Raw genomic sequence first — 25,814 nt, forward strand, 5'->3', positions numbered from 1 at the left:
CTGCATTAATCTTTTTAGAAAACCCTCTTGTGCCAAATTCACAATTACAATTTTGAAATTGTAGCCAGGGATTCTAAGTTTCTCTCTGCGCCTTGTATTCATTCAATAAAATATTTTCATCTAACATTTTGTTGAACTTGTCTAAGCCCCATACGTTTATACTATTTTGATAAAGTTAAATTGTCATGAACACGCTTCTGCACTTTCTCATTAGTAAATCTTGTCTCCCAGAATCAACCTGTGGAATTGATACTTTAATAAGCCTGTTCTCATGAAGAAGCAGATAATGAGAAAGGGTGAGATGAGGGAATTAGATATCCAAAAGCAGAGTGAAGAAAGTGCTTTAGGGAGTAAATAAAAATGTGTGTCTTGATTTTAGTTTGTTCTTCTTGAAGGATTGTTTTTCACGATGTAGTGTTTGTGCACCTCATAGACACTGGACACATGTGACGATTTGGGTTGATCCGAATACCTTTTCCCAAACTCTTCCCAGTAATCCCTACCCGGGGAAGCAGGAAGCCCCCTGTACCGCACATGAAATAGTCTACCCTGCATATCGTTATTCTGAGTGTCTCAACAACGAGGAGCTAAATGGAAGAAAATTCCTTGTCTTTAATGTCTTGGTAATATCTTTCCCTTCTTTATTCCTGAAGTGTAAGCCGTGCAAATTTCTTTCCTGGTGAAAGAAAATCTATCTTTGGCCACTCACCTTTACAGATATAACATAAACCGATGACGGCAGGTAAGATGACAGACTTTTGTTCCTTAATGTATTTTGGAGTGAGATAAGCAGTTGCCCTGTAATATTTTAGGTACAGTGGCAAGCAAGAAAGAAAAGGGGGAATATATTTGTTGAAAACATCTAGTTTTTGAGGTATGCGTAGCCTGAATAAACAAGGAGAGCTTGTTCTATTTCTAGATCGCCTTTCACTGCCTTCATCCCAGTTGGTGGGAGTGGGGTGGGAGTGGGGTGGGGTGGGCCCGGGGCTGGTTTTCTCCATTGTCAAGGGCAAACAGACCCAACTGCTGCCCCTGCCTTCGCCAGGAAGGCGGTGGATTATCTTCCCCTTAAGTGCTTTCCCTGGGTGTAGCTTACGCTGTGACTTTGGTGAAGGTAGCTGTGTGGCTGGTCTTAAACCTTCTGGCGAGCCATCGCCTCGTCTCCCTTCAGTTTTGTGTTCTGTGAACATGTGTGCGTGGCCATGTGACCCAGGGTAATCTGGACGGCCCATCACCGCCAGGGAATTCAGGAGGGAAACCTGACTCTCTCCTCCGCCCAGGCGCCGCGGCCGCTTGCTCTGCGGCTTCCATTTCATCCAGGCTGCCTCTAAACAGACAGGGCCCTGGTCACAGCCTTGGACAGGTGGCCAGGGATCCTAATGGAGCTCTCTCTGCCGAAGAATAGGGACGGAGCCTGAAGCACAGCAGCAGGATTTCAAACAAACCCAAGATTGTTCCTCCACTCCAGGCAGTGCTCTCGAGTGCTCCAAACTAAACAACACAAACTCCCCAATGCATTCTGAGTGAGTACTCAACTCAGAAATACCTGCCATGCTTTGATCTTTAACGGAAATCCTTTGATCTTTAAAACAGCATTGAGAAAGCTGTTTGGAATCATCACACCTCTAAGTCAAAACCAGTCCCACTGCCAGGCTGAACGTGACGCTGAGCTAGCCTGAGGCAGGAGGGACGCTGGCCTTTTGCATGGGACTACGACGTTGCCTGCTTTAGGACGCTGTCACTTCAGGAAATCGGTTTTCTCACAGTACTGGCCGTTGGCAGTGCACGTGTGGTGCGTCTTCCTTTTGCTTTCGCCCCACCTCTCCCACGCTTTCCTCCTAAAATACCTATTATTGGCTTTTTGCTAGCCAAAAGGATAGGAAATTAGGGCATCATTTCAGCAAACCTCTCCAGGCCAGGTGGCAAATGTCTGCTTCCAGCACCTGGTGGAGATTTATTTTCCTTCCAGCTGCATTTTTTCCACGACTCTGTCATGAAGCAGAGAAACGAGTGCAGACGGTGAAGACGGACGACATGAGCTGGGCTCTAGCTTAGCTGTGTGGCCTTGGCTGGGTTATTCACTTCTCTGAACTTCAGTTTTCTCATCATACATTTGCTTGGAGGTTTAAATAAATAATGCAGATTAGGGCCAGGCGCGGTGGCTCACGCCTGTAATCCCAGCACTTCGGGCGCCCGAGACCGGCGGATCACGAGGTCAGGAGATCGAGACCATCCTGGCGAACACGGTGAAACCCCGTCTCTACTAAAAAATACAAAAAACTAGCCAGGCAAGGTGGTGGGCGCCTGTAGTCCCAGCTACTCAGGAGGCTGAGGCAGGAGAATGGCGTGAACCCAGGAGGCGGAGCTTGCAGTGAGCTGAGATCTGGCCACTGCACTCCAGCCTGGGCGACAGAGCGAGACTCCGTCTCAAAATAAATAAATAAATAATGCAGATTAAATCTATAGCATATGTAGATGTTCAGGAAGCGTCCCCTAACTGAAAAGCTGCATAACAAGTACATTTCACTGGCCATGTTCACCATCTAACATGTGAGCCTGGGGAAGATGCCAATACAGCAGGCTCTCCGAGTTGCCTCGTCGGGGTGCGCCCCCGAGTCTGAGGTAAAAGGGAGAATCTAACAGAATCCCAGGCACATGGGAGCGGTGTGGACGATCGGTCATGGTGAATGTTGGATGGGGGCTCGGGGGAAACTCTAGTGAGTTCTGAATCTTGTGGTCTCCTCAAGACAGCCTTTGGATTACGGCTTCAAGGAGCTCTTCTTTGTGAAGAGGACAGTGTAGCCAGCCCAGGCTGTCCCTTCTGCCCCAGGGTCTCCGGCCGGCCTGCCCTGTCCATCTGAGCTGCGGTGTGTCGGTACCGTCTATGCCGGCCCTCACCACTCCTCCCAAGAACCAGCCCTTCCTGCAGCGTCTCCTGCTCCATCGGGATGAATTGTTCCCACACTGCAGACTCCCTCTTGGTGTCCGCACTGTCCCCTCGTGTCCTGAGCATCCCTGGGTGCCAGGTCTTGACGTCTTCCCAGCATCTGTGCAGTTATCCCCCCGGTCCCCTGCTGTGGTGCCCGTCCCTCTTCACCCACCGTCCCACAGCTGAGGACATCCTTTGTGAAGCGCAGCCTCCTCATGCCACCTTCTGCCCTCAGCCCACCACCTGCTGAGCCAGTGCAGACCAGAGCCACAGTGATTTCCGCCTCTGCTTCTCTTCTGACGTGTACGACCTTCAGCCTCCACCTCCCCTGTCCTCCCCACACTGTGCCCTTCTGTGGTTGACGCTACCCTTGGCCCTTCTTGATTGACTGGTTTTATGTGACAGTGTCACACTGTGTCCCAAGCACTGGACCACGCGTGGGCTACTCAGGGGCAGCAGGACAGGCCTTGTCCTGGGAACAAATGCCGTCCACCTCAGGACATACTCTCTGATGTCACCAGCTTCCCTGCTGTGCTGATGGCAGCCTGGGCTTCCCTTAAAACACTCATTTTACAAGTTTTATTTTCATTATTCAAATATTCAAGCATATACGGTGGTAGGGAGATGAGCACAATAAGGTCTTATGAAATCATTGCCCAGATCCAATCATTATCAAGATTCTGCTTCATCTCGCCCCTTCTGCTCAGAGCCTTTCTTTCCAGAAACATAAAGCGAATCCCAGGCATCACGACAGTCCACCTACGCTTTAGGGGGCATCTCTAAACATTCCACGAGACTTTATAACATATGTGATACACAACATGCTTGTTCATGTTATTAAATGTGAAAGTCCAGTCCCCATGCTCACATCTAACCAGTGAATAATAATTCCTTGGTGTCAAACACCCAGTCCATAAAAACACTCTCTGGATGCCTCAGCCCTGCTTTTTCGGATTGGTTGATTGGTGTTAGGATCTGGGCAAGGTTCACACATAACATTTGGTTTCTGTGTTCCTCAAGTTCCTCCGAATCTGGAGAACCTTCTCTTGTTTTTTTGTTTTGTTTTTAAGATACAGGGCCCCATTAGGTTGCCCAAGCTGGGCTTGAGTTCCTGGACTTGCTCCATCTTCCTGCCTCAGCCTCCCAAGTAGCTGGGATTACAGGGAAGTGCCACCATGCCGAGACCTGTCTTCCTGGTTTTTAATGCCATGGATTTATTCATTATGCTCCACTGTAGTTTTTTTTTTTTTTTTTTTTTTTAATCATAACACTGATCCCCACATGCAGCAAATGAAAGTTTCCTCATGTGCAGAAAAGGTGATGAGGACTCAGAGAGATGGAGTCATGTCTGCTCATTGTCCTCATGTGTCACCCAACTAAAGAGAGGCAAACCGGCATCTTCTTACTTCAGGCCTCTTTCCACCAAGCCAAGACATGGAGAGCCACCCAAATGCTTGCATTTGCAATTACGTCTTTATTAGAGAGACTGGAAAGCCACGGAGCCCTCAGACAGACCAGGAGGGGTGCTAACCTTCTGGCAGGGTCTGATGAAGAGGGTCACAGTCTGCTGGCTGATGAAGCTTCGTGCAGAGTCCGAGGAAGCTAGAGAATTGTAGTTGCACGTTGTTGACTTTTAGATCCCTCCATGTAGGAAGAACATGGACCAAGCAGAGAAATCATACCCACCTCCCCCCCAAGAAATGCTGAAGCCAAACCAGTGGACAAATTCAGAGCAAATACAGGGAAAGGAGTGCGTGAGAGAGGCTCATTTTGTTTGTTTGTTTGTTTGTTTGTTTGAGATGGAGTCTCGCTCTATTGCCCAGGCTGGAGTGCAGTGGCGCGACCTTGGCTCACGCAACCTCTGCCTCCCGGGTTCAAGCAATTCTGTGCCTCAGCCTCCTGAGTAGCTGAGATTACAGTTGCCCACCACCACGCCCGGCTAATTTTTGTATTTTTTGTAGAGACGGGGTTTCACCTTCTTGGCCAGGCTGGTCTTGAACTCCTGACCCTGTGATCCCTGCCCCCGCCCCCCGCCCACCTCCCAAAGTGCTAGGATTCAAGGCTTGAACTACGGCTCCCAGCCGTGGCTCACGTTTTGATATGGCTCAGAAAAGAGAAGCCTTGCTAAAGAAGCCAATTTCCACCCACAGTCACCTTCATGGAGCCTAGTATGGTCTATGAAAGAAATTAATTGAATGCATTTAATCTTGTAGAGCGAAGAACCTTGGGCAAAGCCTAATGCCGCAAACATTTTAGTTGAGACAACAGCAAGAGTTCTTAGGAGAACAGCTGGAGAGCCAAGGACGCTCCCAGGCAAAGCCAGTGGAAGCTCTCGCCTTGCCGACAAATACTCGCGACAGGTCAGGAAATGCATTAGTGGAACAAAGGGAGTGAATGGGGCAGGAAATTACCGAAAGACTGCCCGCGTGACCCAGCCGGGCTTCTGGGGACTGTTTGCATCCACAGGAAGGAGAGGAGGAGGCAAATAAACTCTTCAGAAAGTAAAACACCTCATTAGCATTTAGTTAATGCCTAAGCTGCCTGTGTCAACTAAAAATAATTGATTCTCTGTTATTTTAAGAATGTTAAATTCCAAGAGCCTGTTGTTGTTGTTGTTCTTATGGACCGATGTTTAATAATTAGAAATTTTTTAAATTAAATACCAGATGTTATTTATTATTAAGCTTCTTGTTCAGCTTTAAAACGGTGCTGCAGCTGTATCAGAAATCTAATCAGGAGCTTAGCTGCTTGCTCAGTGCTGTGATGAAGAGTGCGGCATCTTTAGGAAATGCCTGGAGAGAAAATGGGAAGACGTGTCCTCGTGAGGGAGGGAGGTAAGCCTGGAGGAACCATCGGTGTTAGTGGTTTGCTGGTAACACAGCCTCAGGCTGTATTTCCACGATGACTTGAGTACATTTCCTTTTTTGAATTATGACTTAAATTAGTTCCATGTCAACTTTCTGTATTTGCCAACAAGACTTTTCTTCAAGAACCATTTTTACTGATGAATTTATTGTCCGTTCCGAACAAAACTAGTGTGGACAGCTCGCTGTTTCCCTTTTTAAGTGGTAAGGAAATATTTTAATCCCTTTTGGGGAAAAAGTTTTATTTAACCCACTTGAGCAGCAACAGAAACATTTAAAGGCAGAGTTGCAAAAAAAAGAAAAAAAATTGCCGTTGTATAGGTCGCGTAATTTGAATAATGACATTATACATTCCAGGCAGGGATTAGTTCTTCAGGAGGGTCTGGGATCTCTTTGCTAATCGCTTTTCTCCTGCGTTATCGGTGAGTTGTTTGCTTTTCCCTTGGGCTTCCCGTTTTGCCTACCTCCAACTGTGACTGATCTCTGAGAGTAAGACATTCCAGCCTGAAAACAAACAGGCAGGTTCACCCAATCTGAAACTGAGTTACAAGTTAGATGTTATCTGAGAATAACCGGATTCTACTGTTCATTTCTTGACTAACCTCTCCCTAAGTTCTGACAAAGGCGTAGAGAAGAAGTGTAGACTCCCAGGCACCCCAGCATTCAGGGTTAAAATGACTTTGTAGTGCATCTGAGAGAACTGCTGGATCCCCGGGACGTACTGGACTGTTAGAGGGGGAAAGAAGCCTGGGGAGAAATGCTGGGTGTTTTCCAGTCATATTTGATGGCTGCTTTTGCACACTACAGCACACAGCGTGTCCTCCCAGGCCCCTGACGTGGTCTCTGTGGTAAGGTACACTAGTTCTGTGTCTAGAGCCAGCCCTTGGAAAGCCAGTCAAGGACCCGTTAGATCACGGGTGAATGACATCATTGACCTTGTGGTTGAGAGGAACGTGGAGAATATGTAAAAGTTATCAGTAAGAGATGGTCATTGTAGTAGGAATCACTGCATTTAGCAATAGATGTGTTGGATTTTTGGAGACGTTTCTCTGTTAACAGGAGCAGAAAAAAAAATTATTCTTGGGTTTAAAAAAACCTGGCATGGGTCTCAGGCTGGTGTCCCTAAGAGGAAATTCTGTAGACCAGGACACGTGATTGACTGTCACACAGCCTGGATTGTTAGTGATTCAGTGAGTCCCAGTTAAGTCTTCCTTTTCTAATAGGGCAGTGATAATATGATTATTCAGTGTTTATTCTCTTTCTCTGGCAATTAGGATTGGCTCAAGGCCCCTTAGGTGGTGGTAATTGGGACTTCACAGTCACTAATGAGTAAACATGTTGGCCTCATAGCAAATAGAACCAGTGATTGGCCTAATGTGGGGCGAGTCATTTATGTATCCATGCAACTGACATTTATTAAAAGCGGAGGAAGTGCCAGGCCGGACCCCGGCCTAGAATAAGAGAGGGAATTCCTACTGCGTTAGGGCCCACCTGGTAGTGGGAGACAGTGAGTGGTGGCTCTTAGGAGGAAAATGAAGCAGACAACATAATGGGCAGTGAATGGCTGGGCTGGAGCAGTCAGGGAAGCCTCCTAAGATGACAGTGTCAGGGAAGAAAAAAGTAATGTCTTTTCCTCATGCATTACAAGGCTCATGGCTGACACTCCTGTAACAACAGAGAAAAGCATAACAGACTGACTTGTCAAAGTTTTATGCGATATGGGAGCCTTCAGAAGTGAAGACCCAAAGACCCAGGGAAAAACGTATGTATTTTTATGCCAATGAAAAACGGACAGTCATGCGAAAAGGTGATTGGACAAAAAGGGGGTAATTTATCAAGCGTGGGGAACTCAGCAAGACCTGTCTGTTGGGACTGCGGGCCTCTCTGCGCAGCCCTCTTTCCCGCTCGGGGTGGGGCAGGACCGCTCCGGAACGCAGACCTCCTCTCAGGGGAGCTCCTTCATGACCATGCTTCCCACTGAAGGGTAGGGAGGGTCAGAGCAACCCTCTTGCTTCTGAGGCCCTCTCAGTCTCCTTCAGTTCACAGTGCTCAGGATCATGTTTTCCGAGCCATGACAATCTTTAAACTGAGACCTAAACAGGCACTCAACCAAGAGAGGGTCTGGGGAAGGAACGTTCCAGGCCCCAAAATTTGATAGGAAGGCCTGCAGGGGGAGTGGGAGAGACGCTCGGTGTGACCAGTGCCTGGGAAATGCATGACAAAGTCATCTAAGAGATCTAAGAGGCAGCAGGAGCCAGATCACACGGGCGTTTGTGAGCAGGGCATTGAATTGTAGCCACCAGGAAACATTTCCGTGGGAGGAGTTTAAGCAAGGAACATACATGACACAAATTTTTAGAATGTGTGATTGCCATAGCACTTAAAAGCCATAAAATCCCATTCTCTGATTTAAAAACTGAGTAAAATCTCTAGCCAGGCACAGTGGCACGCACCTGTATTCCCAGCTACTCAAGAGGCTGAGGCAGGAGGATCACCTGAGTCCAGGAGTTTGAGGCTGCGGTGAACCGTGATTACACCTGTGAACAGCCACTGCACTCCAGCCTGGGCAACACAGCAAGACCTGGTTTCTAAAAATAAAAAGTTAAGTAAAACCTCAATACTGTATATAAAACATACACAAAATATTTGTTAGGATGAATTTGTGATGTGTGTTCAAGTTAAGACATTTATTGTTTTAAAGTCAATTAGCGTTAGCAATGAGGTGATTTTTCAAAATGATAAAAATTAGAAGTGAGTGTTAGGGAAGACAGTTTCCCTTATATCATCTCTGTATTTAGTTTACTTTTGCTTTGTTTTGGGTTGTGTTGAGAAAAGCCTTGAGGGATAAAGATTAGTTGCCGAGTTTGTGTTTTCACAGTTTGCCTTGTGACCTCAGACTTTCTCATTTTTGTTCTTGATTATATTTAACTGTTGCTTAAATATACAAGTCATATAAAGAAAGAACCAACAGTTTGTGTACATGCTCTCTCTGAAATCAAAATAGCCTCGTGTGATGATTGTTCTCTTCTTATGTGACTGACTTATGCAGATAGGAACATGGATCAGGTAATATACTTTGTGAGAATAAGCTAGTTGCCAGTATTATTTTATGTGAGCGGACACGTAAGAATGCTTGTTTGAAAAATAGCAATATGTAATTACAATTACTAATTACTAATCAGTGACCTATTTGTAAGACCAAAAATAAGAACCTTTATTTAATCTGAGATCCTGACAGAAGCAAGTTAACTTGAAAATATCTGTGGATTTCAATATATTAAGATTTTATGTGTATTATATGAAACAATTCATATGTTCTTATACTAATTAAATATGTTTTAAAAATATTCAATGTATGAAAAATGCACTTTAAAAACCAGTGGCTGAAAGAATAGTAAACAGCACTGTAACCCTAAAAGCTTGCATTAACTTTATATTTTAATTTAGTCACAACATCCAGATGCATACGTTCTTCAAAAAATGTGAGGTCTTTCTTAAGAATAGACAGTTTTGAGAGAGTAAGGCACATTTAATTATTTAATATTATACATTTACTTTTGGAACATAAAATGAGGAATTTAAAATGTTAATGATTTTAAAGGTATAATTTAAGAGTTTTACATGTCCTCACTGAGTTTACTGATAAATACAACTTTTCATTACTAGTGGAATCAAAAATTTTTAGTTCTCCCATATCTATTTTTTTGGCTGGTTCATCAGAAATTCCCAAAGATCTTAGATGGGAGAAATTTTAGATTCTTAAGGTATTTCTAGAATGATGGTGGTTTTGTTTCTCAAAGCATTGATCTGTCGCCCAGACCTTTTGCCCTTCTTGCTCTGTCTCACCTATTCAAAAAGCACTTGCTTTTTAAAAAAGAACTGAGGACAGGAACCGGCTGAATACACTTTTGTCATATGGAACTTTGGGCTTATTGTCTAAGCTATCATCTTTTCACCATCCTCACAAATCTGTTGAAAACTGAAGACTTGTCCAAGTTGTCACAGACTGGAGACAAATTCCTTTTGCATGTTCCCAATTTATGCACAGTGCCTTTCACATGATGCAGAAGATTGCAGACATGAAAGCACTCAAAAGCAGAGAGACACCGGGGCTGGGTCGGACACAAGCTTGCTGCCATGTCGCTGCACAAACTGGTTGTACTCTGTGATCAAACATCTAAAGATATTCTGTGCACTGGAGCATCTGAGACACAATGACATTTCAAAATAAAATCCAAGTGAGCTTTCGTATTTGATAACCCGGAGAAATGCAGTGGCCACACATTTCTGCTCCATTTTGGCCTCTGCTTCTTGGACCCATACACTATGTGATTGCAGTGCGGCCAGCTGGAGATAACACTTCTGCTGTGTCCTCAAGGTTTTTCACTTTAGTTTCTTTGATACTTGGAAATGGAAATACACCTATGCCCTCAAAAACAATTTATTAATCTTTGTAACTGGACAGTTTTGCAAGGAATATCTACAAAGTGCACCATTTGATTCCGGGTAAATAAATTTCTTTCTATGGATCTTCAGGCAATTCTTCCATTAGGCGTAGCAGACATCCTCATCTATGTGCCTCAGATTCTCTGTTCTTTTTGTTCCGTATAGGATGTCTTTTTCTTCTTCCTTTTTATGTAATGTTCTCAAAGGATATAACCACATCATTCCATCAAGTTTACTTCGTTTGTGTCAATGTATTATTCTTGCATTTGCTTCTTTCTGGAACACAGCAGTTTATACCATGCATAGGTTTCATGTTTTCTGACTTTAGTTCTTTCGTAGCTCTGTTAGAGTGAGTCCAACTTATGACATCATTAGCAATGTTGTGTAGGCTCTGGGACGCACCTTCTGTGTGTTTGCTTTGATTTTCTGTGCTGCCTTCATGACAGTGTCCCCAGAAAATAATTTTACATTCCTAAAAACTGATATATATTCAGCAACATTTCTCATTCACTTACACGATGAAGAACAACAGCAAAAGAAAATGAAGTTACAACAGCACATGAAAAACCAGATCATAGAGTTAGCAGTAGAGTTTGTATTTGTTCCCCCAAAACTTTGTTCGCCCACCTGAGAGCAGCACAGAACATAATGCACCCGTTTTTGTCTTCTACAAACCATTACCCATTGACATTCTAATCCTTAAAAAAAATCACACATAATACCTGCTGAGCAAGTAGCATTATAAGTTTTTTTAAATGCCTGTGAGTAGGCATATCCTATTGTAGAGAATCATGTTCTAAAAGTAGATTTCCTTTAGAGAACTTTGGTGAGTTTTCTTCTTAATCTTCAGGGGTCAACTTGGATCAAACTAGGGCTTCTGAGAATTTTCCAGGCATGGTTCCTCTCCTGTAGTTGTTAACTGAAAGACGTATTTATTGTCATCCTTTATGGCGATGCGAATCCAGGCAAAAGCACGTATCAAACCCTTACGATTTGCCAGAGGTCAAGCGAAGCAGCGAAGAAACAGAGAAACAGTAAGGTAATGATGACAAATGGTAGACACAGAATGAGAACACAATGTGAAAAGCATTTTAATAAAGCGATGAGTGACATTCCAGAGAGCCCAGGGAAGATTAGAATTACAGAGCAGGTAGTGAAGCAGGGGACGAGAATGACACAGCTGATGTAAAGAGTTATCTGGAGCTGGGGTGCAGTGGCTCACACCTGTCATCCAAGCACTTTGGGAGGCCGAGGCAGGAGAGAGACTTGAGGCCAGGAGTTCAAGACTAGCCTAGACAACATAAGGAGATCCCCATCTCTACAAAAGTTTTTTAAAAAATTAGCCAGGTGTGGTGGTACGTGCCTGTGGTCCCAGTTACTTAAGAGGCTGAGGCATGGGGATCGTTTGAGCCCAGGAGTTCCAGGCTGCAGTGAGCCATGATCACACCACTGCACTCCAGCCTCGGAGACAGAGCAAGAAACCGTCTCAGAAAAAAAGAAAAAAAAAAGTTATCTGGGAATAATGAAAAGTTTGGTATGATGAGGCTGAGAGTCCAGAAAGGTGCTAAGAGGGTAGGTTGGGGCTGGGCCTGGTGGCTCATGCATATAATCCCAGCACTTTGGGAGACGAAGGCAGTCAGATCACTTGAGGTCAGGAGTTCAAGACCAGCCTGGTCAACATGGTGAAGCCCTGCCTCTACTAAAAATACAAAAATTAGCCAAGTGGTGGCACACACCTGTAATCCCAGCTACTTGGGAGGCTGAGGCACAAAAATTGCTTGACCCGGGAGGTGGAGCCTGGCCAACAGAGTGAGACTCCATCTCAAAAACAAAAAGAGGTTAGGTTGGATAAGTAAGTGAAGGCCAAATCATAAGACCTGTGATGAAGTTGAGGCTGTATTCTGTAAGCCACGAAGAGTCATCAAAAGCCTCACTTGTAAGAACTAGTTATTGAATGAGAGCCTGTGAGTAGAGAGCATTTGCCACTTGGCCTTTGCTTTATCAAGATCTTGGCAGCATGACCATGCAGAAACAAAGGGATGTGTCACCAGGATTCCTCTCTCATGCAGGGCTGTGTTAAGACACACATATTTCGTTAGAGATTGTTTGGAAAGTCACCTCTCACCCCCACTCTAGAACAATTTACATTAGAGAAAGGTTTTCTTACACTGGCCTCACACACACCCTTTGGAGGAGAAATGAAAAGCTGTAGGTTAACAACCGTCTTACACATAAGAATGGAGGAACCAAATGTGCAAATTTAGAATGACATTACATTGGGCTGACCCAATGTACCCTCCATCCCCAGAGCACTGCTAATGCGGAGAATGTGGTTTGTTATACAAGACCTACTGGGTAGCTGTTTATTTAGTAGAAATAGTGTATGCTGGTTACAAGAATGGAAAAGAGAATAAAACTAAAATTACTATTATCAATTACATCCAAAAGGCACACAAAAAAATAACCACAAGGTGTATATCTCAAGGTCAGAATGCCGAAATAAAGAGCCAAGTTCGTTCTTTCTTCTCCATCTCCTTTCAGTTCATTCTCCCTGCTGTCACCCCACGCATATACTCATGCTTCCTTAAAGTCTGTCCTTGGGCCAGTGGTTCTTAAATAACTCTTATGTCAGTAGAGGATGCTTTCAGTTGCCAATACCAGAGACCCCACTTCAAACTTACCTTCAGGATTGGAGAAGCACCTAGCTTGTTTAATTGGAACGTCCTGCTCAGGGGCAGTCATGGTCGATCGATCCCTCGCCAGAATGTTATCAGAGGCCCACCAGTCTCTTCCCATCTTTTCACTTTGCCCCCAGTGCTTTATACTGAGTCTGGTCCATGGCCCTTGTGGAAATAACAGGAAGGTGACCCAAAGTAATGGGGACTATGGGCATCCTTGTTCACCAGTGGAGAGGGGGTGTTTGCCCCTGACAACCAACTGACCAAAGTTACTGTTCGCCTTGCCGGGACCACCCTGAGCCAATCCCTACAGTCCGGGAAATACCGCGGTGAATTGGTTTAGACTTGGATTACCAAAACCCATCCATGTAGGAAGATTGGGGCGGGGGTGTCACTGTGGCTATACATGCTCTTCAACAAGGAGGGAAGAAATGGATGTCGGAGAGAATATTCACATGTCTCCTTCAGGCCTCTGAGAGTCTCATAAGAGCAATGTGCTATCTCCCTGTGCGTTAATTTTGCATTTGATTTTTGGAGGATTCACTAACCCACTGAGGACTGTCATTCTTTTTTTTTTTCTTCAGCTTCATTGAGGTATAATTGACAAATAAAAATTGTATATATTCGAGGTGTACAACAGATGGTTTGATATATGTGTACGTTGGGAAATGATTGCCACGACCAAGCTAAATAACTTATCCATCACTTCACAGTTACCCTCACGTGTGTGGAGAGAACACTTAAGATCTACTCACAGCACATTTCAAGTATACCAATACATTGTTATTAACTATAATCACCGTGCTGTACATTAGCTCTCCAGAACTTACTCATCTTGAAAGGACACAAAGATAGATGTGTACCCGCCCCCCACCCGCTACACCCTTGTTCTGCTCTCTAATCTTTGCACATACCAGAGATTTTGTAAGTTCTGTGAGTACCTGGTTTTCTGCACGTACCAGAGATTTTGTTTTGCACATACCAGAGATTTTGTAAGTTCTGAGGCAAGGTCACAAGACGTGTTTAAGTAAGATAAACTCTTGCTGCCATAAACCTGCTCTCCCGCCTCAAAGTTTGAACCAAAATATCAGAAATGGCGGGAACCAATCATAGTTAGCCAAATCGCCTTGTTCAAACACTAGCCAATCATATATCTGATTTGTGTAATAACTCTATGCCCACTTTTCTTAGACTATATAACACTGCTCGGAGCTCAGTGGGGGAGCTCTCCTGCCCGTCTCGTTTCACGAGCGAGGGAAAGTTCCAGGTTCGAACCTGTAATAAAGATCCTTGCTGCTTAGCTTTGACTCTGGACTCTGGTGGTCTTCTTCGGGGAATAAACGGTCTGGGCATAACAATCTTAAAACTGAAAGGTTATACCTTTGGCCAACTTCTTACTATTTTTCTCACCTCTCAACCCCTGGTAACCACCCTTCTCCTCTTTGTTTCTGAGTTTGACTTTTTATAGATTCACATACAAATCAGATCTTGCAGTGTTTGTCTTTCTGTGCCTGGCTTATTTGGCCTAATGTAATGTCTTCCAGGTTCGTCCTTGTTGTCACCAATGGCAAGATTTCGTGTTTTATAGCTGAATAGTATTCCATTGTGGATTTGTACCACATTTTCTTTATCCATTCCTCCGTTGATGGACACATAGGTTGATTCCGTATCTTGGTTGTTGTAAATGATGCTGCAGTGAACATGGCAATGCAGATGTCCCTTCAACATGCTGATGTTATCTCCTCTGGATGTATATACCCAGTATTGGGATTGCTGGGTCATATGACCATTCTGTATTTTTGAATTTTTTGAGGAATCTCCATACTGTTTTCCATAATGGCTACACCATTTTACATTCCTACCAAGACTGTAAAGAATAAGGACCATTATTTACCTTAGAAAAGCATTGCTTCCCAGAGGCAGAGGTGCACCTCATTCCTAGATTTCAGCATTCTCCGGTACTGTTTATCCATTCAGGAGGAACTGCAGTCATCAGACACTGGAGATAAATTGCGGTTTTAAGCTTTTACTTCATAATTTTTACAGATGATCTAGAGACAGGCCAAGTAATAATTTGTAAATAATTGATTTTAAACATTCAGCTCATTCTTTAAAAAACTCATAGCCCCAATTTTTTTTTTTTCCATTGAGAAAGGACAGGGAAATGTGGCTTCCAGCTCCTGCGCCCCGGATGTTGTTATATTTTACCATGTCTTTCACATCATCCTCCCATCGTTGGTTACCGTCCATCTTTTCATAGACGGCGAGGTACCAAGAGAAAGGTAATTTAGCCAGACCTGTCGGGACAGCCTCACTTCGTGGAGCCCAGGCGAAGTTTTCCAATAACAGCTGTTCTCCCAACTGGAACATACCCACAAGCAGCAATGCCGCCAGTCATCTCATGTTGCGGTTTTAAAAGAAAGGGTTTGCCAGAAGTACTGGGCAGGTTTAGCAGCTGTTCTGCCTGGAAGAAGGAAAGGCTCTTGACCTGTGAAGGACCCTTTAGCATTGTCTATGTGCTGATCAGTTTTAAGTAAACCCTGCACTGAAGCAATGAAGAAAGACACTGGCCAAGTCAGCATGCCGTTGCCTCACTCCCCATCACCACCATGAAGCCTCCTCTTTAAACACAAGGCCCAGAGAGGATCCAAGATGTTGCCAAGACCATCTGTAGCCACCAGCCACGCACGGGTGGGGTCATGTTTCTTAGCCCACAGCAACACAGATGATAGGCCTGGGTCTTGATCTGGACAGCCTTCACACAGCACCAGATAACCGAATGCTAATTTTCCTTTCCATTTACCTTAAATCTCAACAGTAACACAACTAAAAATAAAAAAGGCACCGTGGAATGGGTCCCGTTTGTTCCACAAAAGAACTTTTCCCCAGGTGTGGCCTCCCTTGAAAAATGGCTGCACCTTTGGCTTTCTTTGTGTGACTGACTTGCAAATCCATTAGTCACATTCACCTTTGGCTAAAGACTATGGGATAGTTTATTTATTTTGGATGATGCAGGATTTTTCAAGAGATGTTTTCATATATTTAGCCCAACTGCTTGACCAGAAGAAACAAAGTCATAAGTATCTATACAGGATTACAGAAAATGAAATTGTAGCTCCAGCTACAAAGCAGCTCAGCCAGTTCATGGAGACTTGTCACAGGTTGGCGACTGAGAAGGGTCTGCCAGAAACACTTGTATGTCCCGGTCCAGCTAAGCATATGCATGTCAGCCTCAGCCGCTGGGGTCCCCGCCTGGTCCTGTGGCATCACGTGGCTCAGATGGCGTCTTCGCTGTGAGTGTGGAGACACTGGGCACCAGCACCTGCACAGGCAGATGGTGAAAGGCCTCAACTCTCTAGTAATGAGGATGGCAGCCATATGCTTTCTCATGCATCCAGCTCAGCCTCCAACCTACAATACCATAATGATGACATGTGGGAAAGTCTAGATCCCATGCCACATGCCAGTTAAAATACACGCACTGGAAAAGGGAGGGGAGCTCCGCTGCACACACATGACTTTTTTTCTATGGCCTTTTCTGCATCTACCCAGGACTTCACTGGTAATACTGCCTCCCTCCATGTGGGATGAGGTGGGAGAAGGATGATAGGAAAATACTTCCACCCGTTTGCTGTGGCAGGGCTAGACTCCAAAGTGCCCAGGACTGCTAATTCATTCACCCCTTCGTGACAGCTTATTTACCCACACCCCACCTTATTTCCAAAAGGACTCCAAGTAGCTCAAGAAAGGAATAAAGAGCTATAGTTAAAAAATAATTTCTCCATGTCCTCTGGCTCTCTCCATGGGCTGGGCTGAACTTTGAGTGACTCACCCATGGTCTGAAGTCCAAGAAACAAATACCCTAGGCGAGATCTGGAGACTGTTCTATTTGCAGTTCTTACGGAGGGAGTTACTGTGTTGTCCACTGATTGGGCAGTGTGTTTTCCCAGGGAGACAGCATGAAGCAGGCACCTGCATCCACTTTATTCTTTTCCTCTTTGTGAGTCTTGCATGGGCCGTCAGCCTGTTTGTGAACTGTGGCAGGACATGGAGGTCAGCCTGTGCCAAGCACCTTGAACCCTCATTATCTTTAATTAGTGTTTAGGAGGTTAATCGGTGGCGAAGCTCATCTTTGTTTAATTACTCCAACAATTCAGTCGGGGAGTCCTTGTAGCCAGCTTTGAATTTTTCTGTTTGTTTGGATGCTTATTTGAATTTGTAAAGTTGGATGTTTATTGCCCAGACCTAGACCCTGTATGCGTTGAAGAAAGTGTTAGGAAAAGAGGAGAGACAAGTATGGGGAAGGTTATTTTTATTGCAATTAATTTGCAGCCTATGAGCCCAGAACGTTTGCAGTTTTAAAAGTGCGTCACAGTCACGTGAGAGATACCAATAATTCAAACTCGATGCAAATCTTTTTAAGCTCCAGTGAGCACATTTGTTTTATTTTTCATACAAGGATAAATTCACTTTCAAATAATTAGTTGATTAAAACGTATTATTAGGTCTCTACTCCATGTCTTGACATATTAGGTGCTTTGTCCAGTCACATTTAATTTTCAGTGTTGTACATAATAAAGCTATCAACCTTGGGAAATTATATTCCAGCCCAAAGGCTTTCTTCAGAAACTCTCCTTAATACCTGGCCGACATTTCCTTTTCTTTCTTTTCTAGCACCTTATGCTCATTCTCTCCTCTGTTTCTTTTCAGTGACGACCAGACGCTTTAAAGATGATCTGTATTTACCTTTTTATAAGGATCCTTCCCACCCTCCATTGCTTTCCTTCCTCCTCACTTCCACCTACTTGTTCCTTAAATGCGGCCGTTGTTCTCATGCTTCACGGAAGGGTGAACTTTGGCTGAAGTCACGATTTCCACTCAACAGGACAGTAAGTCTCAGCCACATTGTGCCTCTGTCTGCAAAGTGTCCACTGCTCTTTGGCAAAGTTAGGATGTAGCCTTGGTTATCCTTTGGCCCTGGAGATGGTGTTGTTAACAAAGCAGCTCCCTTAGAGCGGGTTTTAGAGGGTCAGCAGGCCAGCGCCTCCCTTCCCGTTCCAGGAAGAAGCAGAATCTCAGACATGGTTTCAGGGAGGTGCTCCCAGGAGCCTCTGGCAGGAGAAAGGCCTTGTGGCCCTGCCATTTCCATCTTTGTCTTCGCTTTTGTACTTTGGCCCAGTCTGTGTTGACTCTTTCATCTCTTTGCTGCTTCAGTCCTTCAACAAATAGTTTTTGAGCATCCACTGTGTACCAGGCACTGTTTTGGGTGCCAAGCATATAACTGTTAAAAAAAAAAAAAAAAAAAGGCAAAATTCCTGCCCTCATAGAACTTACATTCTAGTGAGGAACACAGACAGTACACACAAACGATGTCGTGAAAAGTATGACACGGAAAAGCCAAGCTAGATGTGGGTGCAGACGGTGATGAGGGGAGGGTTTCTGGGAAGCTGGTCGGGGGAGTCTGGTCCGAGTGAACTGAGGGGGAGAGACTTGTCCATGGGAAGAACATCCCAGGCTGAGGGAAAGCATATGCAAAGGCCCTGAGGCGGGAAACCGGAGTGATCCGGGAACTTGCGAGGACGGCCATTTGGCTGGAGCAGAGGGAGGGAGGGAAGCACAGTAGGAAATAGCATCGGGAGGAAGCCAGCGTCCTTGCGTTTACTGTATGATTCTGAGTAGGTAAGCAGCATGGTCCTGTTTGTGGATGTAGAATTTTAACAGAACTTTCTGCTTATAAAGCTGCATCTTTGTGGTTAACTCAGTGCTTCCCTGCTATAGTATGTTTTCTCCATTTCCCAAATGCCCCTATTTGTAAATGCACAGAGCCTAGACTATCCTTCACTTGGTTTGTGACACCCAGGCCTTTTCAACCCGTGGCACGGCATTTCGCTTGGGGCCTCTCCAGGTCAGCCAGGTGCCCTGCTAATTTATCTGTTCCTAGCAGCCCCGTGACTCCAACCTGACCTTTTCATAGGCTTGCCGACAGGACCACGGAGCTCAGCCTTGCAAGTCGTGGAATGAGGTAATGGTTTCCATATGTGCCAGGGCTGTCATTCAAATTCTTTGCCTGCTCAGCTAATGAGGTCAGAATGGCTCTGCCTGCAGTGGACAGCCTCTCCCTCGGCTAGTGTGCCTGCAGGAGATGCTGGAGGAAGTCTCCCCACCCACTTTCAAGGAAGCTTGGCGAGATAGCATTGCTCTGTGCTGCTCACAAAGGGATAACTGCAGAAACACATGAAATAAAAGGGAATAGAAGGGAAGAGACAGACTGGCTTTTTTTATTTAAACCTTTTATTTGGAGATAATTGTGGCTTCATAGGCAGTTGTAAAAAATAATAGAAAGCTCACATGTACCCTTGACTCAGTTTCTTTAATGGTAACATCTTACAAAACTATAGTGTCACAACCGGGAAACTGACATTGACACGGTCAACACAAAACACCCATCACCACAAGAACCGCTTCCCCCCCACCCTACCATTGTGCTTTTACAGCTACCCCTACTTTCTACTCACTCCTTAACTCCTGGCAACCATTGATCTGTTCTCCATTTCTGTGATTTTTGTCATTTCAAGAATGGCATATACGTGGAATCGTATAACGTGGAACCTTTTGTTAGTGACATTTTCTCTCAGCATAATTCTCTGGCGTTTCATCCAGGTTGTTGTATGTGTCCGTAGTTTCTTCCTGTTTACTGCTGAGTAATATTCCACCTCACACATGTACCACACTTTGCTTAACCATTCACCCGTTGAAGGAGATCTGGATTTCCAGTTTTTGCTCTTATAAATAAAACTAGTACAAACATTTGTTTACTGGCTTTTATGTCAATATTAAGTCTTAATTTTTCTTGGATAAATGTCCAGGAGTACAATAGCTGGGTTTATAGTAGATTCATATTTAGTTTTAGTTTTAGTTTGTTTTTTTTTTTTTTTTTTTCAATAACAACCATGTATTTAGCTCATGATTCTGTGGGTTGACAGTTTGGGCTGCACATTAGTGGAGGGTTACCTGACTTGTGTGTGTGAGAGACATAATTCAAACACATAAACTTCACCATTTTAAAGTGTATAATTCAGTGGTTTTTAGTGTTTTCACAAGGCTGTGGTATGTTTGGTTTTTAAACAAACTGCCAAGCTGTTATTCAGAGTGGGCATACCATTTTATATTTTCATCATGATGCATGAGTGATCTAGTTTTTCTATGTCCTTGCCAGCCATTCAGTGCTGTCTTTTTTTTTTTTTTTTTTTTTAAATTTTAGCCATTGGGATTGCTGTTTAGTGATCTCTCTTTGTGGTTTTAGTCTGCATTTTCCTAATGGTTAATGATGTTGAACATCTTTTCATGTGTTTATTTGCCAACTATAGTCTCTCTGGTGAAACATCTTTTCATGGCTTTTGACCATTTTCTAATTGGATTCTTTGTTTTGTTTTGTTTTATATTGAGTTTTGAGAGTTATTTATATATTCTAGATATTAGTTCTTTGTGAGACATATGGCTTACAAATATTTTCTCCCATTCTGTACCTTGTTCTTTCAGCTTCGTAATAGGGTCTTTCATAGAAGAAAAGTTAATTTTAGTGAAGTCCAAATATCAGTTTTTCTTTGTGAATTATGTTTTTGGTGTCAAGTCTAAGAGAACTCTGCTTAACCCTAGATTTCAAAGATACTCTCCTACTTTTTTTCCTAAAAGTTGTATAGTTTTATATTTTACTTTCAAGTATGTATGTTGAGTTAATTTTTGTGTAAGGTATGAGGCTTAGATCAATGTTCTTTTTTTTCTGTGCATATATAGTTGCTCCAGCACCATTTGTCAAAAAGGCTTTCTTCCACTGAATTGCTTTTGCACCTTCATCAAAAATCAGATGGGTATGTTTATGTGGGTCTGTTTCTGGGTTCTGTCTTCTATTCTATTCATCTGTTTATTTGGATGGCACGCTGTCTTGCTTATTGTAACTATATCATAAGTCTTGAAGTCAGATACACTGATTTCTTCCATTTCATTCTTCTTTTCCAAAATTTTAACAATTGTTCTTTTACCTTTCCATATATACTTTTTGGAATAGTCTTATCTGTAACTACAAAAAATGGTTGAGATTTTGACAGGAATTGCTTTAAATCTGTATATCAGTTTGGGGAGAATTAACATCTTTACTATGCTGTGTTTTCCAATCCATGAAAATGGCAAGTCTCTCCATTTGTTTAGATTTTCTTTAATTTCTTTCATCAGCATTGTGTAGCTTTTAGCACACAAATTTCGTATTGTGCTCTGTTTATGCCTCAGTATTTCATATATTTTTGAACAATCACAAATTGCATTGTATTTTAAATTTTTAGGATCTGTGTGTTCATTGATAATACATAGAAATACAACTGATTGGGCCGGGCGCGGTGGCTCACACCTGTAATCCCAGCACTTTGGGAGGCCGAGACGGGCGGATCACAAGGTCAGGAGATCGAGACCATCCTGGCTAACACGGTGAAACCCCGTCTCTACTAAAAGTACAAAAAAAACTAGCCGGGCGAGGTGGCGGGCGCCTGTAGTCCCAGCTACTCGGGAGGCTGAGGTTGGAGAATGGCGTAAACCCAGGAGGTGGAGCTTGTAGTGAGCCGAGTTCGCGCCACGGCACCCCAGCCTGGGTGACAGAGCAAAGACTCCGTCTCAAAAAAAAAAAAAAAAAAAAAGAAATACAACTGATTTTTGTATGTTGATCTTACATCATGTAACTTTGATGAACTAACTTATTAGTACTAGGAGTTTTATATCCATACAGAAATGTATATACATATTTATGTATGCATATGTCCATACAGAAATATATATACATATTTATGTGTGCATATATATGTATTTCTTGGGATTTTCCAGACAATCATGTCATCTGCAAATAGCTACAATTTTATTACTTCCTTTCTGGTCCCTGTATTTTTTATTTCCTTTTCCTGTGTTATTGCACTAGCTAGAACTTCTAGCACTGTGTTGAATAAAAGTGGTGAAAATGGTCATCCTTGCCTTGTTCCCAGTATTTGGGAGAAAGCATTTAACTTTCTATCATAAAGTGTGGTGCTGGCTGCAGGTTTTTTTGTAGATGCTCTTTGTCAAGTTGGGGGAGTTATTTTCTTAATTTGCTAAGAGATTTTTTGTCTATTTTTAACTCATGAATGGGTGTTGAATTTTGTAAAATGCTTTATCTTCATGAACTGATAGGATTGTGGTTTTTTTTTTTTCCTCATTAGCCTGTTAACATGGTAGATTACATTGATTTCTGAATAGTGAACCATCCTTGTATCTCTGTAATCTCCACTTGGTTGTGTTGTGTAATTCTTGTTATATGTTTATGAATTGCACTTACTAATGTCAGGTTTTTTGCATCTATGTTTGTAAGGTACATTGGACTGGGGCTTTCTTTTTTTGTAATGTCTTTGTATGGACTGGTATGGTATAACCATGGCTTCATAAATAAATTGGGAAGTGCCCTTTCCTTTTCTGTTTTCTGGAAGAGATTATGTAGAACTGGTGGTAAGTCTTTAAACTTTTGGTAAAATTCTCCAGTGAGGCCATATAAATTCAATTTCCTTAATATTTAGAGAGCTATTACAATTATTTCAAATTGTGTGATTTTTGGTAGTCTTGTTTTTCGAGGAATTGGTCCATTTCATCTGGTTTGTCAAATATATGTGTAGAATTGTTTCTAGTATCCCACAGTTATCTTTTTGATATCTGCAAGGTCTGAGTAATATCTCACTTAATTCCTAATATTGGTAATGTGTGTCTTCTCTTTTTTTTTCTTTGTAAGTATTGCTAGAGGTTTGTTAATTTTATTGTTCTTTTCAAATAAGCTCTTTATTGACTTTTTTATTGTTTCTCTGTTTTTAACCCATCAATTTTTATTCTTTGATTTCCTTCCTTCTGCTTGCTTTGGGTTTATTTTGCTCTTCTTTTCTAGTTTCTTCATGTGAGAACCTGGAATTTTTTTATTTTTTTAATATATAGATGAACTGCTGTGAATTTCCGTCTCAGCACTGTTTTAACTGTGTACACAAATTTTAGTGTATTTTCTTTTTCATTTAGTTCAGTAATTTTTATATTTGTCTTAAGGCTTTTTCTTTATCCCTTATTATTTGGAAGTGTGTTATTAATTTCCAAGTGTTTGAAGATTTTTCTGTTACCTTTTTTATTTCTAGTTTGATTCCATTGTGTTTGTAACATGTATTGTGTATAACTTTTAAGTGTGTTGAAGTTTGTTTGATGGCCCAGAATATTCTATTTCTTGTTATATATTCCATGTGCACATGGAAAGAATGTGCATTCTGTTGTTATTAGGTAGAGTGTGCCGTGAATATATCCTGTTGGTTGATGGTGTTCGGCAGTTCTTTAAATTTTATTGATGATTTTCAGTTTGTGCTACCCATTGTTGAACGAGGGATATTGAAAAATTCAACTATAATTGTGAATTTGCCTATTTCTTCTTTCAGTTCTATCAGTTTTAGCTTCACATATTTTGCAGCCCTGTTACTTGGTGCATAGACATTTAGGATTGCTATGTATTCTGAATGGATTGATCCTTTTGTCATTACATGATGTTCTTCATTTTCTCCAGTAAATTACTTTGCTCTAAAGACTACTTTATCTAATATTAATATAGTTACTTAGGCTTTATTTTGATTAATGTTTGCATGATGTATCTTTTCCATCATTTTCTATCTGCCTATATCATATTTGAAGCGAGTTTCTAAAAGACAGTATGTAATCAGCTCATGTTTTTAAATTCACTATGTCATTCTGTATCTTTTAATTGGCATATTTATACCATTTATATTTAATTTATTGCTCATATATTGGGGCATAAGTCTGCCATTTTATCTTTTTTTTCTGTTTGTTCTGTTTTTCATTTCTCTGTTTTCTTTTTCCTGTCTTCTTGTGGATTATGCAGACATTTTTTAGAATTCCATTTTGATTTATCTGTTTTGAGTCCATCTTTTACTCTAGGTTTTTTTACTGGTTGCCATTACATATATGTATATATATCTCTTATCACAGTCATTTTACCAATTTGAGTGAAGTACAGAAACATTGCCTCTTTTTATATCTCTATTCCCCACTCCCATTTATAATATTATTATCTTAAGTATTTTCTTTACACACATTTATTTTATTTTATATTATTTTATGAGATAGGCTGTTGCCCAGGCTGGAGTGCAGTGGTGGGATCATGGCCCACTGCAGCCTCAACCTCTCAGGCTCTCAGGTGGGAGAATTGCTATCCTCACACCTCAGCCATCTGAGCAGCTGGAACTACAGGTACATACCACACACCTGGCTAATTTTTGTAAAAAAATTTATAGAGACAAAGTCTCACCATGTTGCCCAGGCTGATCCTGAACTTCTGGACTCAAGAAATCTGCCCACCTTGGCCTCCTGAAGTGCTGGGATTACAGGTGTGAGCCATCACACCCAGCTCTACATACATTTAAAACCATATCAGACAATGTATAATTTTTGCTTTAACTCATCAAGCATAATTTGGAGAAATCAAGAGCAAAAGAAAAGCTTCTTGTATTTACCCATATTTTTGCTTACTGTATTCTTTCTTTTTTATGTTCCAAGATTTCTTCTTTTATCATTTCCTTTTTGTTTCTAGAACTTTCTTTATTATTATTTTTTATTTTTTGAGATGGAATCTTAACTCTGTTGCCCAGGCTAGAGTGTGGTGGTGTGATCTCGGCTCACTGCAACCTCTGTGTTCTGGGGTTCAAGCAATTCTCCTGCCTCAGCCTCCTAAGTAGCTGGTATTACAGGTGTACACCACCATGCCCGGCTAATTTTTTTTTGAGACAGAGTCTCACTCTGTCGTCCAGGCTGGAGTGCAGTGGCGTGATCTTGGCTCACTGTAGCCTCCACCTCCTGGGTTCAAGCATTTCTTCTGCCTCAGCCTCCCAAGTAGCTGAGATTACAGGCACCTGCCAACATGCCTGGCTATTTTTTGTATTTTTAGTAAAGACAAGGTTTCTCCACGTTGGCCAGGCTGGTCTCGAACTCCTGACCTCAGGTGATCCACCTGCCTCAGCCTCCCAAAGTGCTGGGATTACAGGTGTGAGCCACCGTGCCCAGCCAATCTTTGTATTTTTAGTAGAGACAGGGTTTCACCATGTTGGCCAGGCTGTTCTTGAACTCCTGACCTCAAGTGATCCTCCTGCCTTGGCCTCCCAAAATGCTGGGATTACAGGTATGAGCCACCGTGCCCCGCCTGACAGAACTTTATTTAGCTATTCTTGTAAGACAGTTCTGGTGGTGACAAATTTTCTTAGTTTTCCTTCCATTCGAGAGATTTCTTTTCATTCCTGAAAGATATTTTCACTGGGTTGACAGTTCTGTTCTTTCAGCACCTGAAAAATGCCGTGCCACTTGCTCTAGCCTCCATGGTTTCTGATGAGAAATCCACTGTCAGCCTATGTGGTTTTCCTCTGTTGGTGTTATTTCTCTTTGGCTGCATTCAGAATCTTTGTTGTTAGTTTTTGGCGGTGTAATTAAAGTCTGCCTTGGTGTGGATTTCTTTGGGTTTATCACCTTTAGAGTTTGCTCTGTAAGTTTATATTGTTCATCAAAATTGAGACATTTTCAGCCGTTATTTCTACTGCTTTTTTAGTCCTGCCTTATTTCTCCTCTTTTTCTGAGACTATGAAGACATGAATGTTAGATCTTCTATTATATTCTTACAGGCTCCCGAGGCTCTGTTAATTTTCGTAGTCTATTTTGTCTCTACTACTCAGACTGGGTAATTTCTACTGTTCTGTTTTTCAGTTCACTAACTATTTCCTCTGTCCCATGCATTCTGCTGTTGAGCCCATCCACTAAGGTTTTTATTACAGTTGTTATATTTTTCCATTCTAAAATTTT

The 25,814-nt window shown here is 42.5% G+C and overlaps 1 protein-coding gene across 5 annotated transcripts in view; it reads left to right on the forward strand.

Moving 5' to 3' along the window:
* ATP8A2 (ATPase phospholipid transporting 8A2) overlaps window positions 1-25,814 on the forward strand; it is a 651,919-nt gene that overhangs the window by 599,360 nt on the left and 26,745 nt on the right. The window contains exon 36 of one of the 5 annotated variants that reach the window (XM_065533080.2): window positions 17,628-17,740. The exons of the other annotated variants lie outside the window; for them this stretch is intronic. Within the exon in view, the coding sequence (XP_065389152.1) occupies window positions 17,628-17,646 (19 nt within the window). The 3' untranslated portion in view covers window positions 17,647-17,740. Of the gene's footprint in view, window positions 1-17,627; window positions 17,741-25,814 lie in introns of those variants that run through there. 5 annotated transcript variants of the gene reach the window in all.

The sequence above is a fragment of the Macaca fascicularis genome, chromosome 17 (assembly GCF_037993035.2).
Source record: "Macaca fascicularis isolate 582-1 chromosome 17, T2T-MFA8v1.1".
Lineage (NCBI taxonomy): Eukaryota > Metazoa > Chordata > Mammalia > Primates > Cercopithecidae > Macaca > Macaca fascicularis.